A 15,401-nucleotide genomic window follows, 5' to 3' on the forward strand; every position below is an offset into this window, starting at 1 on the left:
AGTAGCTTAGCAGCATCTGCAGCAGGCAAAGAAAAAGAAGATGACTGCTGCATCTGCTGGCGTCCACATGCACAGCCAATGCCCCTACCTTTAGAGTCATGACGGAGATCGATTATCTGCTGAAAGGGTTGTTAGGGCTGCCTCTGACGATAGGCAAGGCCAAACGAGTAATCTCAGAACTTATGGTTCTGCTGGGGAAACTGGTGGCCAAGAGAAAGAACAGTGAGCCATAGCTCTAGCATCATCACATTTTTAAGTGCTGAATCTGCTTTCACACCAAACAGCCCAGCCCAATCAAAAGGAATGTCAGGGAACTTGGACACACTGAAAATGCTGGTAACAAGCATCCAAGCACGGGGCTAAATAGTAATGCTGGTGAACATGGTCTGTACAACAATCTATAGCATTCAGGGTCTCCCTCAGGATTCAGTGAGCCATGCCTGGCCATCGTGTACAGTTTGGACAAAGGAGTCCCAGAGATTGTCACGGAGGAAAGATATTGCTTGCCATGTCCCAGTGTGTACTGGTTCTCGAGGCACACGATCCTCAAGGACCTGAGCACTAGTCTGGTGGATGAAAAAAGGCTTGTGCAACGCAAGAATCTTTTTAAATTATCTATCCATAGGAGCAGTAAGGAAGACAAACTAACTTCACTTGCAGGCCAAAGACAATCATGGCTAGACAGCTGATAATTTAGTAAAAAAAAAAAATGTTTTAATTGAAGTATTACGAATTACAAATTACGTCTGACAGGATGCAAAGAAGCAGACCCATTTTACTGCATGTTTGACAAACAAAAGCACTAGAAAAAAACAAAAACCATGTGCTATTTGCATTTGGCCCAGTTCCTGACAATCAGCACTTAGGATTTAAGTGCAAATTACTTTTTACAAGCTTCTTCAACATTTACAGTAATTCAATTAATACACTATGTGTTACATTTTGGGACATGTGAGGCATTCATCTCACTTAGATGGGTGTGGAGTGCTTATCTTTGCTATTGTACACTTATTGTATTAAATGGATCTGTTTTATAAAAGTATACAGCTTGCTAAAGTGTAGCATGAGAACTAAAATTAGATAACCTCCGTTACTGAATAAGCTTTCTGATTAAAAGGAAAAATTCCCATGTGTCTCAATATGACAGTTTTTTTTTTGGAAAAGGTAATTCTAAACAGAACCTACTTAATTGGAGCAACTGGATTCCCTTGCCGTGTTCGTCTTTGCTCTGGTGTCATATAGTCCCACTTAAATACCAAGTTCCAGTCAAAACCTGTAAACATGAAGATTTACGGAAAAAAAAATACTTTAAAGCAAATTACTTTGGAACCTGTGCAAGATTTGCATTATGTAGATCGTTTATTACTGGCATGAAAAACTGAACAGAAAAAAACCCAATTAAGCAGAATATATATCTATGAAATACTGTGTGAAAGAAAGTAAACACTAAAAGGAAATCTCGATACCAGTCCCAAGTGGACTGTGAAAGGACAATTAGAAGGGTAGAGGGGACCTTGGAGTGTGCAAAGAACATTTTAAGATTCACATTTATTCCTACAACTGTGTAAAATGATTCTAATAATTATGATTTCAAAATCTGAACAGCAGATATGCAGCAGGTTTTGGTGTAAATTTAGACTGAGTGAAAATTGAGTAATAAAAAAAAAAAAAAACATATCTACTGATTTCTTTGTTTTAAAAAGAAAACAATACAAATTCAATTGTCAGTACCTCACAAAAGTCAACTGCCTGGTGAATAAAATAAAATTCCTGAACACACAGCAAAACAATTATATTTACATTGAACTAATTTGATTAGCTGTCAGTCATCACTGCAAGTAAAGTATTTTTTGTCAATTATATTAATTACAAGCAGCCTATGGGTATATTCCGGGTGCAATATATATGATACTATAAGGAAACATCTCTTTTGTATGGTCGGTCACCCCCGCACCCATTCTTGGACTGATGCTGCTGGTTATTTGACTTAGAGTACAATGGTCTGCTAACCAGAACTCAGGGCCAGTGCCCTGCTGCAATGGCTATACACAATTGGCACAAGCTAACTTACCTGGACGTCCTTATCATATGGTACCCAGACATGTAAGTTTGAGAGTCCCCAAAGGGGACTGCTAACCAGAACTCGGTGCCAGTGCCCTGCTGCAACGGCTATACACAATTGGCACAAGCTAACTTACCTGAACGTCCTTAGCATATGGTACCCAGGCACGTAAGTTTGAGAGTCTCCAAAGGTAATGCAGCACTGGTTGTGCCACCCTGAGTGTTACACAGGTAACAAGCGTCTCCCAGCCCGCCAAGGCAGACCGGAAGGGCAGCCTTAAACTGCTAACCCGACTTTGCCATTTAAACCAATAGCAAAGCCAAACCTCCCTCTGCAATATGTGCAACCCACCCCTATGGCAGGCCTACTGAGACCTAAGGAAGGGTGCAACATATTTCACAACCATTATGAACAAGTTATTTTTGCTAACGCCTTATCTGGTAAAAACGATATCTAGCTGCAGATTACTTTCCTTTGAATTGTCCCAGGTGTCAGACTGGATCTGGAATATTTTTCGTGAGAAGTACCCTTGTGTGCATGTAGGTGGCATCGATTGGCTCTGCGTCCGTCGTCAGCGTTGTATGTGCCGGAAATGATGTCACAGTAACTATACAAGCGTCACCCAGGCGCACTAGTGCCAGTTTCTTTTCTCGACTTTCCATGCCAGAAGCATGGGGCCATGAAGATCACTACTTGAGCGTCAAAACTTGGGCCCTGAAAAGGTGATCACCCCCCTAGAAATCATTTCACAGAGGGGGAGGATGAGTGGGTCAGTAAGGAATCTGCAGCTAAATATAGTCTCTACCAGATAAGAGATTACCAAAGGCAAGAAAGTCGCTCACCTGACAGAGACTTCTAGCTGCAGATACCTTACGGTTGAACAGATACAAAGCAATACCATCCTCGGAGGTGGGTCTGCAAACCAATTTCAAATGAGAAAGTCCTGCAGGACTAAACGGGGAAAGTGCCCATCCCTACAGACCTGTCCAGGCAGTAATGTTCAGTAAATGTGTGCAGAGGCCCACGTTGCTGCCTGGCTGATTTCCAAGACAGGAACTCTGCGTGCTAACACAGTGGTTGCAGCTTTAGCTCTGGTGGAATAAGCTCGCAAGCCTTTTGGAGGTTTCCTTATGGCCAGCATGTAGCAGATCTTGATGCACAGTATGACCCAACAAGAGATGGTTCACTTTTGCATTGCCCAATCTCTATACGCATCTACATACAAAAGTTAGAACCAAATTAAGGTCCCAGTGAGGCATAATGAATGGCGAAGGAGGGAAAAGATAAGTAAGAGCCTTAAGGAACCTATGTATAATAGGGGACTTAAAGTGGGTTGATCAGGCAACTGCAAAAATGAGGAATTGGCAGACAAATAGCTCTAACAGTGCCCAATGCAGAGCCCTGCTGGGCAAGGGAAAAAAATAAAAAGTGACATTTCAGAACGAGGGGCAGAAAGGGGGATGAAGAGACTTTTCTGTGCACTATGTCACAAATTTCTTCCAACAACAGGCGTATACCATTTTGGTGGAGGGACGCCTGGCTGTTAAGATAATGTCACAGACTTCTGGAGGAAGGTCAAAAGCTGTCTAGTGTCACAGCTCAATCTCCATGCAAGAAGGCGGAGAGTGGACAGGTTCGGGTGAAGAACCTTCCCCTGCAGCTGTGACAGAAGATCCTCCTGAAGGGGCAGTTTGATCGGACGATCAATGACCATGCTCAGTAGCTCGGTATACCAGACTCTCCTTACCCAGCTTGGAGCCACAAGGATGATTTGGGCCCAGTCGTTCCTAACCTTCTTGAGAACTCTGGGTAGAAGTGGTATAGGTGAAAAGGCCTGAGTTCCACTTGAGAAACAAATAGTCTCCGAGCGAGAGCTGCCTTGAAACTCCAGCGCGGAAAACTGCTGACATTGCACGTTCTTAGCAGAGGTGAACAGATCTAAACAAGGATCTCCCCACTGCTGAAAGAGACCTTGCACCACTTCCAGGTGGAGACACCTATAGTGACTCGTGAAGCATCTTCAGCTGAGTTTGTCTGCTCATGCATTCAGAGAGCCTGCCAGGTGTTGAACCACAACAGGAATATGCCCTGCTGCTCCAGCCATTTCCAGAGATGCATACCCTCTTGATAAAGGGTCCACAACCCCATTTATTGCAGTACCACATGGTGGTTCTGTTGACCGCGAACACCCACACTAGCCATACCTGAATGGAGAGTAGAAAGGCTTTCAATGCCAGTTGGATCGCTCGGAGCTCCAGAAGATTGATGCGGAGTCCCGATTCTGCTGGAGATCTGAGTCCTCTGATCTCCACCTCTCCCAGATGGCCAACCCATTCCAGAGAGTATCACATCTGCCACTACTGTCAGATCTGGTTGGGAAAGACAGTGGGGTCTGCTTCTGACCCAATCGCAGATTGTTGGCTATCAATGCAAATCTTCTGCAGTTCCCTCCGAGATCTGGACTGTCAGAGAGATTCCCCTGATGCTGTGCCCACTGAAACTTCAGGTCCCACTGCAAGAGCCCACATATGCCATCTGACGTGTCTCCAGCAGGATGCAGGAGGCCATGAGTCCCAACAGGCTCAGAGTAATGCTCACTGAAATCCAGGATAGAGGCTGAACTATCGGTATCATACCCTGACTATCCTGGACTCACCGCTCGGGAGGACAGGCCCGCAACTTCACAGTGTCCAGAACAGCTCCGATGAAAGGGAGCGTCTGAGAGGGAGTCAGGTGTGACTTCTGTATGTTTATAGTAAAACCCAGCAAACGCAGGTGGTCCACCATAGACTGGAGATGAGAGACAACAGCTTGGGGTGAGGCAGCTTGGGGTGAGGCTGCTTGGGGTTAGGCTGCCTTCAACAACCAGTCGTCGAGCTAGAAGAAGACTGGAATCCCTGATCTCCGCAGATGAGTAGCAACCACCGCCATGACCTTGGTGAACACCCATCGGGCGCTGGTACGGATAAAGGGAAGCACGGTGAACTGAAAGTGCTTTTGGCCTATCGTAAACCGCAGGTAACATCTGTGGGCAGGCACAACAGGAATGTGGAAATAGACATCCTGCAAGGCCAATGCTACCATCCAGTCTCCGGGGTCCAAGGCAGACAAGAGCCAACATGAGCATTTCAAACTTCTCCTTCTTTAGGAAGAGATTGCGGGCTCGAAGATCTAAAATAGGGCAAAGACCTTTGTTCTTTTTGGGAACCAGAAAGTAGCGGGAATAATAACTACAGCCTAAGCCTGGAACCAGAAACCTCTCTATGGCTTCTTTGTCCAAGAGAGTTGAAACTTCCTCAAAGAGATGAAAGGATGATCCTCAATCATCCGTTCATGAGATAGTGGCATGGTGGGAGTAGCCCCCCTGGACAATCTGAAAAACTCACTTTTCCGATGTAATGGTCTGCTAGTGGTGCAGGTGATGGTGTATTCTGCCCCCAAGTGGGTGCCTATGGTTGTAAAGGGGCAGACTAGGAGGGTTAAGAGGGTGTTGTAGTTGGGGGGTGGCGGAGTGACCAGACCGCTGGCCACCTGACCAACAAGGTCAGTGGGTACCGCGCCCTCGTCCACACAGAGGCTGGGAAGCATGCAGAGCATAGTGACTGGGTGGGAATTGGCACGGCTTGAAGCCTCTTACGTAGCCACAAAAGTAGTGAAGGGTAGATTGGAGGGACGGGGGACTGACGCAAGACCCAAGGACCTGGCCGTAGCCTAGGAGTCCTTGAAGTGCTCAATCGTTGAATCTGCCTTGTTTCAGAAGACACGGGTGCCACTGAAGGGCACGTCCATAAGGGAAGCTTGGAAATCCCCCACAAAGCCAGATGTCTTCAGCCAGGCATTGTACCCCAGGGCCAGTGTTGTGGAAACTGCTCTGATTAGCGAGTCGGTCATGTCAAGTCAACATAGATTGTGACCTTTGCTGCGTTTCTCCCATCAGAGTACAGCGAAGACCTCCTCTGGGATCTGTGGCAGCACTTGTGCATGCGGTATTCACGAACCGCAATATCAGGCTGGCTTAAGGAAACATATTTTTCCCAAATGAGTCCAGCCTCTAGGATTCACTATCCAGGGGAGTTGTAGGGAAAGCGCCGTAGGAAGTTGATGCTTGGATCACCAAGCTCTCAGGGATAGGGTATTGCGTGAGGAAGGCTGGGTCCCAAGATGCAGGGTGATGGTAGCGAGCAATCGCCCTTTTCAGAGTAGATTCTGTGCTGGGTTTGGACCAGGTACCCAGAAGTGCATCATTGAATGGGAGCAGGGTTTTAGATGTGGAAGCTCCCAAATGCAGCAAATGTGTCAAGAGATTAGTCTGAGGGAAGTTGAAGGTCTAGGGCCTCAGCCGCCCCCTTCACCACCATTGCGTAGGAGGCCCCTTCCTCAATAGCCACGGTAGAAGAGAAAGCGCACCAGTATCTAGAGAGGTGTCTAGTCCACTGACTTGGCCCCGATTGTCATACCAGTCATTTCTTCTTCATTGGGCTAGCATTCTAAAGGGTCCAGCGACCCCTCCCAGTCTTCCCTGAGGCTTAGTCCAAGTGAATAGGGATCAGTTTCTGATCTAAAGGTCATGGCTCCTGCTGGCGTATGAGTTGGCACCGGGCAACGCTCATCCGGCTCCATGTCGGAGTTGGGAATGGCACCGCTTGTGGGCGCAGGGAGCGTCAACACTGGGACTGGCACCGGGGAAGGTTGAGGTGGTACAACCTGCATTGGGCCGAATCCAGGACTGGACCCTCAGGGGCCCATCCAAGCAAAGGCTGAAGCAGCAGGCGGGGAACCAGATGGGGCCACTCTGACTCTGTGGGGCCTGAAGGCACGCTGATGACATTGGACTGCCCAAAAATGAGGCACATGGCCTCAAAGAACTCCTTCATTTGAGCAGGGGTCACTCCTGCACTCGGTCGCGGGTTCGGAAGGAGGCGGCCTATAGTGCCAATGCTCCCTTGTCGCGTGAGCCGACGGACGAGGAGAAGTTGAAGACAGCTTTGACTTTTCACTCTTCTTCTTGTGTCTTGACTTACCCGATTGTCCTGAGGAGTTGAAATGGGATAGCGACTACTTCAGGCTTGCGACTGATCCCGGGACCTTCACCTTGACTGGGACCTTGACCCGCGTGGAGTCACATACCGGGCAACCATCCGCTTTAAGGACTGCTCCCTCAAAGCCTTCGGATGCATGGCATGATCCTAGAGTTACTTAAGAACTCAGGAGATGTGATGGCCTTCTCCCATACTTGCTATTGGCCTACAGGGAGGTCCCTGGAAAAGTAGTTGGCTTTAGTCCCTTTGAACAGGTCTTTGGACATCCTCTAAGGGGTCCAATAGGCTTGATTAGAGAGGGCTGGGAGAGACCCTCACAGAACCAAAGCAGGACATAGTGGACTATGTGCTTAGTCTTCGCTCCAGGATGGGTGAGTACAGGAAGAAGGTGAATAAGAACTTGATGACAAAAAGGAGGTTATGAAGCACTGGTATGACCAGAAGTCGAGTCCTGGGGCCTGTGGCACCCAGACCACTGCAGGACAAGTGGACTGGGCCCTACCCAATCATAGAGAAGAAGAGGATGTCACCTACTTGTAGATGTGGGTACTCCCAGGAGCCTACACAGGGCTGTTGTTCATGTTAATAAGCTCAAGTTGCACCATGACAGGGTAGACATCACCATGATGATGATGAGTGATGGAAGAGAGGAGAAAGACGTTGAGCCCCTTCCACCTCTTATCCTCCAATGCCCAAGTGTGGAACTACTAGTTCTCTCTTCCACCTTGACAGAACGACAACAAAGGTAATGCTATCTGTTATTGAGACATTTTGCTGGACTGTTCACCCCCCCCCCCTCCTCAGTTCTGACAACATGGTGTACCCATGACAATTCTGGTCTGGAAAGCTCCTAAGACTCAGACACAAGTCAGACCCTTTCTTGTTCTGATTGGGTACTACAGCAGATTGGTTACAGGGTATGGTACCATAGTGGCCCCACTAACTGAACTTGTCTCCAAGAAGCAACCCAGAAACATCTGGACTGACAATGTGAAACAGCTTTTGACACCTTCAAGGGAGCTCTATGCTCAACACCTGTCCTGAAGGTACCTGCCTTTAGTAAGGAATTAATTGTGCAGATAGATGTCTCTGAACATGAGATAAAGGGCAGTGTTGTCACAAGTAAATGATTTGGGCCAGGATCAGCCAGTTCCCTTTATGAGCATGAGACTCCTCTCCAGAGAGCAACGTTGGAGTGCCATTGAGAGGGAAGTCTTTGCTGAGGTTTGGTCCCTGAAGAAACTGAAACCCTACCTGTTTGGGACTCACTTCGGATTTTAAACTGACCACTGACCTCATAGATGGTTGATGCAGAGAGGAAATAATTCTAAGTGGTTGAGGTGGTCCATTTCTCTAAGCGTTATGGACTTTACAGTGGCACAAAGACCTGGGAATGATGTAGCCAATGCACGTGGCCTTTCTAGATTCTTCCACTTAGATGATGAGAACAACCAGGATAAAGGTTACATACTTATCACCCTTTGTCTGGATGGGCAAGTAAGGAAATACCTCTTTTTGTTTGGTTACCTCAAAGTTTTTGGACTGACGCTGTTGTTTTTTTTTTTTTTATAATGACACTGCATTGAGGTCTGCTAACTAGACTTCAGTACCAGCGTCCTGACTCCAAAACATGCATGTTACATGGGCTATACCCAATGGGCATGGGCTAACTTACCTGTAAGTCCCTAGTATAGGGTAGCCAGAGCATGTAAGTGAGAAGCTCCACCAGAGGGATTGCAGCACTGGTTGTGCCACCCTATCAATCAGCATTTATAAAGCGCGACTTATCACATGGGGGTCTGTCTCAAGATGTGTATTACATCTCTGCAGCCTTAATCTACCATACTACTGCAGATACCAAATAGCGTTCTTGGACAAACAAGATATACACTGGTTCAATCTCACTTCCCTGCATAATACAAGTCGTAATACAGGTGAAACATGTCAGTCAGTCAGCCATTGTAAACTGGAAGGGCAGTTTTAAAGTGCAAACCCGACCTTGCCATTCAAATGAATGGAAAAGCCAAACCTCCCTCTGTAATACGAGTAAGTCACCCCTATGGCAGGTCTACTGAGCTCTGAGGTAGGGTGCAACATATATCATGGTCAGAACATATGAACGTAAAACTGCTGTATTTACTGTGTAGAAACTTGGTGCCTCATTGGCAAGTACAGGTTTACATGCTGATCCCTCTGCTATGCTAACTCCTTAAAGGTGAGACCAAATTTGATACTCCAAGATATCAAACAACTCGATACATTAGGCTTGACTTGATTCACAAGGCAAAATTAATGTCAAGTAACGGAGTGCAACTTTTACAAGTTGGCACTTCTGCTACTTACTCTCCTGTGCCTTTAACTGTTACACCAAGTGCTTGAACCTGACTCAGCTTCCTACATCATTTGCGTTTGTTTGCTTTTGTCACCCCAAGTTCACTGGGCATGCCCAGACATGAGCCGAGGGCTCACTATGCCACTAGATACAAGCTAGCCAGGCTGATGAAGGGTGATACCCTGAAACCGGTCCCAGGATGCTTGTTCACGGTCCAGGATAGACCTGGCCTGGCAGTTCAGGCTGGACTGTTCCCATGGGGAACATGGTCAAGACTGATTTGCATATGTCTGGGTCCAAACTGGGGTAGCGTGGTGAGCAAAATAATTGATGGATTAAACCCAGATCTGTGACTGGGGGGTGAATGTTTGATTGGTTCCACATACCGTCCATCATTTGAGATGGTTTGCTTTTGTAGTCTGGAGGTGAACAATGACTGCCTGGGGCGCACCCACCTTCAACAGCCAGTTGTTGAGATAGGGGCAGGTGGGCTGTAACCACCGCCATCACTTCTGTGAACACCAGAGGGGCATTGGGAAGGCCTGCGGGGAGCACAGCAAACTAGAAAAACTTGTGGTCCCCCGTGAACTGGAGCTAATGCCTGTGAGCCAGCTGGATGGGGATGTGGAAATACATTCCTGCAGGTCCAACACTACCAGCCAGGCTCCAGGCCCGACAGGACCTGAGCCAACATGAGCATCTTGAATTTCTCTTTTTTCAGGAAGGCATTGAGAGGACACAGGTCTAGGATAGGGAAGAAGCCTCCATGTTTCTTTGGCACCAGGAAGTACCTGGAATAACAACTACTGCCTACTTCTGGTGTGGGCACCCTCTCCATGGCTCCTTTGGCCAAAAGAGCCCACACTTCCTGAAGAAGCAAAAAGAGATGGCCCGCGGTCAGCCATTCTTGGATGGTGTTAGGGGTGGGGAGGTTTTAAAAATAGTAGGGCATACCCCTTCTCGACGATCTAAAGCACCCACTTTGTCAGACGTAATTGTCACCATAGGGACAGGTGGTGCTTGATTCTGCTGCCAATGGGGTCATGTGCTGGATGGAGATAAGGGATTTTGAGGCTGCGATAGCGAAAGAGGCAGGAGACTGGACAGCACACAGACTGACTTCCCCGACCTTTTTGGGCTCTGCATTCCCATCTTTGAAAGGGCAGGCTGCTCTACTGGGTTCCGCAGGAGTCCAAAATGTCGCCTTCTATGTCCGCGGTAAGGGAAAATGGTCTGCTGTTGTGGACAGGTAGAGAGAGAGATGCTGAGGGATGTGGCAGTGTGCCCAGTTATGCGGAAATGCTTGCGCGCCACATCAGCCTTGTAACTAAATAGCTGGGAGTCATCAAAGGTCATGTCAGACTGAAGGTCCCCTGAGAATCCAGTAAACCGTAACCAGGCATGGTCCCACAGAGCCACCATTTAAGCCATGGCTTTAGCTAGAGAGTTTGTGGTGTCCAGTCTGCACCAGATGGCAAACTTCGCTGCCGTTCACCAAAGCAATTGACTCACACAATGCATGGGAATATAGGCCCAAGAGGCATGGGGTGTTAAACAACCACAGGGAAAGCACGTGGAAGAAAAAGTGCACTTCCTAAAGGTGTCAAGCCTCTTGGATTCCCTATCCGGTGGTGTGGTAAAGAACATGATTGGGCTAACCTTCTCTGTTGAGGCCTGTACTACCAGGCTCTAAGGGAGGGATGTGGTAAGAGTAAGGCTTGGTCTCCTGGGGCGAGATGGTGTGGATGGGCAATCATTTGGTGTACAAGAGTCCTCTTGGTTTCTCCCAGGAGCATATCGGTGAGGGCTTCATTAAAGGAGAGCATGGGTTCAGATGAACCGGCTCAAGCAAATCTATCAAGAAACTTTTCTTGAACTTGGAAGACTAGCAGCAGGAGGCTCTATGCCACTTGCACATCATGGCTGCAAAAGATGTGCCTTCCTGTGAAAACTGGCCTGGAAGGGAAACTATGCCTGTGGTTGTATATGTTTCCAGGCCACTGCCATCACCCATAATACTCAAACCACTTGCCAAAATTCAAGGGAACCATAGACATCTCACCTCATCAACCTCTCCATGAAGGTGGGAAGCAGTGGGAAACCTATAATAACATATTAACTGATTTTAGGACCATCAATGCTGTGAATAGGCCAGTAGATCGCTTGAGAAATGAGTGACATTTTTTTTAGTGACTTTGAAATGAACCCAAATCTAACTAACCCCACATACAAAAAGATCTAAAAAATCCCTTTGAAAGGTTGTAAAATATTTAGAAATTTTTCAATCTAGAGAAGCATGCGTATACTTAAACCCACAACTTATCAGACCAGCCAACCTATCACACTCTATGTAAGCCAACACTAAACTGCAGCACTCAAACAAATCTGTAATCATAAATTATCGTTACATTTTGCAATTTCTTCTACTAGAACCGCTGGCTGGAATGTAATTTGAGCACACAGCCCATTGCATCACCTTAGAGTGCTTGCTGTCATAGTACAGAATTTATTATCATTATATCATATATTCAAGTTTGAACAACTCATACAAATGAATGGATATCATGCCTTTATTGCCAGGCAATCCTCTTCCAAAAATTTATACTGTGGTGCTACAAATTAGCAGGCAAAGGGTTTGTTCTGCAGGGGGTTGTGGCTACTGTACAATAAACAATTTAACAATCAGCAGACAAAGAAGAATGTAGGCAAAGTTCATGTTTACGGACGAAGTGTTCAGAAGAGGTGTGAAAAAGCAGTGGCAAAATGAGAAAATGACACTGATTTTGCACCCTAGAACATAGACTTTCCCTGACAAATATAAGCTCTGAAATAGGCTTGCTGTTATAGTGTATAAAGACTGGGCTGAAGTCCATCAGTAATGGCAGATTAGGGAGTTCCAGGTTCCACACTCTCCTGGCCCTGTTTGGGGCATGTAGGATGACTTGGGTCCCCAATTGTTACCAATCTTCAGAAATTGAGGCACGAGAGGCAAGGAAAGGCACACAAGGAGTCCCATGCTTCATGCTAGCAGGAATGTATCACCCAGAGAGACCGTTCTTGGAAACTCCAAAACACAAATCTGTTGACACTGCAAGTTTGACAGTGACAAAAAGATTTAGCCAGGGTTCTCCCCATTGTTTAAGATGGCCAGGGCAACCTCAGGGTGTAACGGCTATTTGTGATCTGCTAGGTGCCACTGGCGGAGCTTGTCCGCCCTGGTGTATGTAAATCCTGCCAAGGGGGCCACAATCTGTGAGATGCCCCGCCACCCCCATCAACTCCATAGAAGTAAAGACTCTTGGCACAGGACCCCATCTAACCCTGCTTTTTGTAATATAACATGAGGGTTCTGGTGTCGGTGAGAACCCTTACATCCCCTCATTGATGGATGGTGGTAAGACCCTCAAAGCCAGGTGAATGGCCTTCATATCCACCAGATTTAGGTGGAGTATGGTCCCCCCCCCCCCAACTTCTTGATGGCGTTAGAAATAGGGGTGTAGGTCGAAACACATGTAAGGCGGCGGTTGGAATGGTTAGGTACAGGTGCCAAAAGAGCCTCTCTATGGTTGTTCTGAGTCCGTTTGCGGGCTGAACTGACTATTCGTGAGGGATAGTGTCTGTCGTGTAGTTTACGAAATAGATCGTCTGCTTGTATCTCGAAACTGGATAAAGTACTACAATTACGACGTAACCTAAGGAACTGACCATAGGGTAAATTATCCCTAAGTGATTTCGGTTGATGGCTGTCATATAGAAGTAAGTTGTTTTGGTCTGTTTGTTTATGGCAGGTCGTCGTCTCCAGTTTGCCATGGCGAATAGTAATTAGGAGATCCAAAAATGGGAGCTGTGTAGTGGACACAGTGGAGAAGAATCTTAAGAATGGGTCTAGGGTGTTGACCCATGTCATGAAATTCTCTCTTCTGCCTTTCATCCTTTGAGGGTAGGTTTGAATATATTCCAAACCCTTACTTTGGCACACACTTCTGTTGAAAGATCTCCAGCAAAGTGCCCCCTCAGGGGGCTCGTCAGACATTGCAGTGCCGGTCTGGCGTGGAGCGGGCCCTATGATGAAGCATGACATCCAATGGATGTGTGAGGGCCTGTACTTTTGAATACAAGAAGTGCCAGTGCTGAACATGTGCCTTTGTATCTGGTGTTTAGGAACTGTGTACTCTTTTTGATGTGTCCCTTGGTGCTGAGCCCACTAAGGTTTCAGATTCCACTATAGAGTCTGCATTTCCCGTCTGGCATAGTCGACAAGTAGGATGCCAATAGGTCAAGAAGCCTCTGAACCACTCTCACTGAGACCCCTAACTGAGGCTGAAACATCAGGATCATAGACCAAATGAACTGGACCCATTGTGAGAGAGGGAAGGCCCAGAACTGCACTGTATCTAAACAGCTCCTATGAAGTGGAGTCTTTTCGAAGGAGTCAGGTGACACTTTGGCACATTGTTCATGAACCCTAACAATATAAAGAGATACGCCACTATCTAGCAGTGATCTATGACTGACTGTGGCGAGCCAGCATTTAAACGTCAGTTGTGTAGGTAGCGGAATACTGGTAATCCCCACCCTCCAATGGTGTGACACAACAATCACCCTCACTTTGGTTAACACCCAAAGGGCACTGGTGAGGCTAATGGTGAGCATGGTAAACTGAAAACAAATATCTGGACTCTCTTGAACTGCAGGAAACATTGGAGGGACTTGCACGACAGACACATAAAAGTACACGTCCTGCAGGTTCAAGGCTACCATCCAGTCTGCTGCATCCAGGGTAGAGAGAACCTGGGGCAGTGTAGGCATTTTGAATTTCTCCTTCTGTAGGAAGCTGTTCACAGAGCACAGATCTAAAATAGGATGAAGACATCCGTCCTTTTTCGGCAAGAGGAAAAAAACAGGAGTACTAACTATTTCCTACTTCAGAGTCCACTACCCTCTTTATTGTCCCTTTGTAAGGGAGAGCTTGCATCTCTTGCAGCAAGATGGACAACCACTCCACTGAAAGTGCGCTCTGACGTGAGTGAAATATGTAGCAGTGAAGAAAGCAAAGGAAGAGTTCTGCCCCATTGAATGTTCTGGAGGAAACATCTGCCAGATGTAATAGCTTGCCACCACTGGAGAAAATGTTTTGATTCTTCCTCTCAGAGGCTGGACGTGCACCACTAACAGTAAACTAAAGGAGACTTAGAGGCTGTTATCGGAGGGGTGGAGGATTGGGAACGGTACTGTCCCGGGTGACCTGATTGTGGTCTGTATAATCCCCATCATTTGGCACAAAAAGGCTGAGAGGACTGCAGAGTGGAAGGTGAGCCTGCTTGCCAAAGATCTAAAGTTGCCTCTGAAGGGCCGAAATTGATGAAGAAACTGACTGGCAGGTGTTAAAAGGCCCATAGAGCAGACCGTAGCCCGACCATCCTTGAAGAGCTTTAGGGCAGAATCAGCTTTTAACCAAAAAGGCGGGATCCATCAAAAGGCAAATCCATAAGGGATTCCTGCACATCCACAGAAAAGCCTGTGGATCTCACCCACATCCGGCAACAGAGCACTTCACTGTATCGTCTTCTCACCCTAAAAAAGCTGTAGTGTACCGGTAGGCCTGAATCACAAATCTGGCTGCATCCAGACCATCCTGAATGGTTTGAGCCAGGGAAGCCATAAACTCTTCTGGGACCACCGGCAAGCTCTCACTGACCATGTGCCAGAGGGAGGGTAAATATTTTAGCTGGCAGCTTCTGCTGACTGCTCTTAAAGCAAGGATGGTCGAAGAAAAGGTTAATTCCTCAAATGCCTCAATTCGCTTCGTCCCCCTGTATAGGGGCAGGGAAGGAGGAAAGCAGGGGTTAACTGTTGGTTGTAGGAAATTAATTGGGATTTACCTTGCTAGTGGAAGCCTGGACTACCAGACTCCCCCTTGAGTAGGGTGCGGAGTCAAAAAATGAAGGACACTGCGCCAGTCTGTGGC

At 47.0% G+C, this 15,401-nt stretch overlaps 1 protein-coding gene across 1 annotated transcript in view; it reads right to left on the reverse strand.

Moving 5' to 3' along the window:
* Window positions 1-15,401, reverse strand: part of GALNT2 (polypeptide N-acetylgalactosaminyltransferase 2) — a 630,213-nt gene that overhangs the window by 187,014 nt on the left and 427,798 nt on the right. The window contains exon 9 of the mRNA XM_069235012.1: window positions 1,186-1,273. Coding sequence (XP_069091113.1) covers window positions 1,186-1,273 — 88 coding nt within the window. The remainder of the gene's footprint in view (window positions 1-1,185; window positions 1,274-15,401) is intronic.

Source organism: Pleurodeles waltl, chromosome 5, assembly GCF_031143425.1.
Source record: "Pleurodeles waltl isolate 20211129_DDA chromosome 5, aPleWal1.hap1.20221129, whole genome shotgun sequence".
Taxonomy (NCBI): Eukaryota; Metazoa; Chordata; class Amphibia; order Caudata; family Salamandridae; genus Pleurodeles; species Pleurodeles waltl.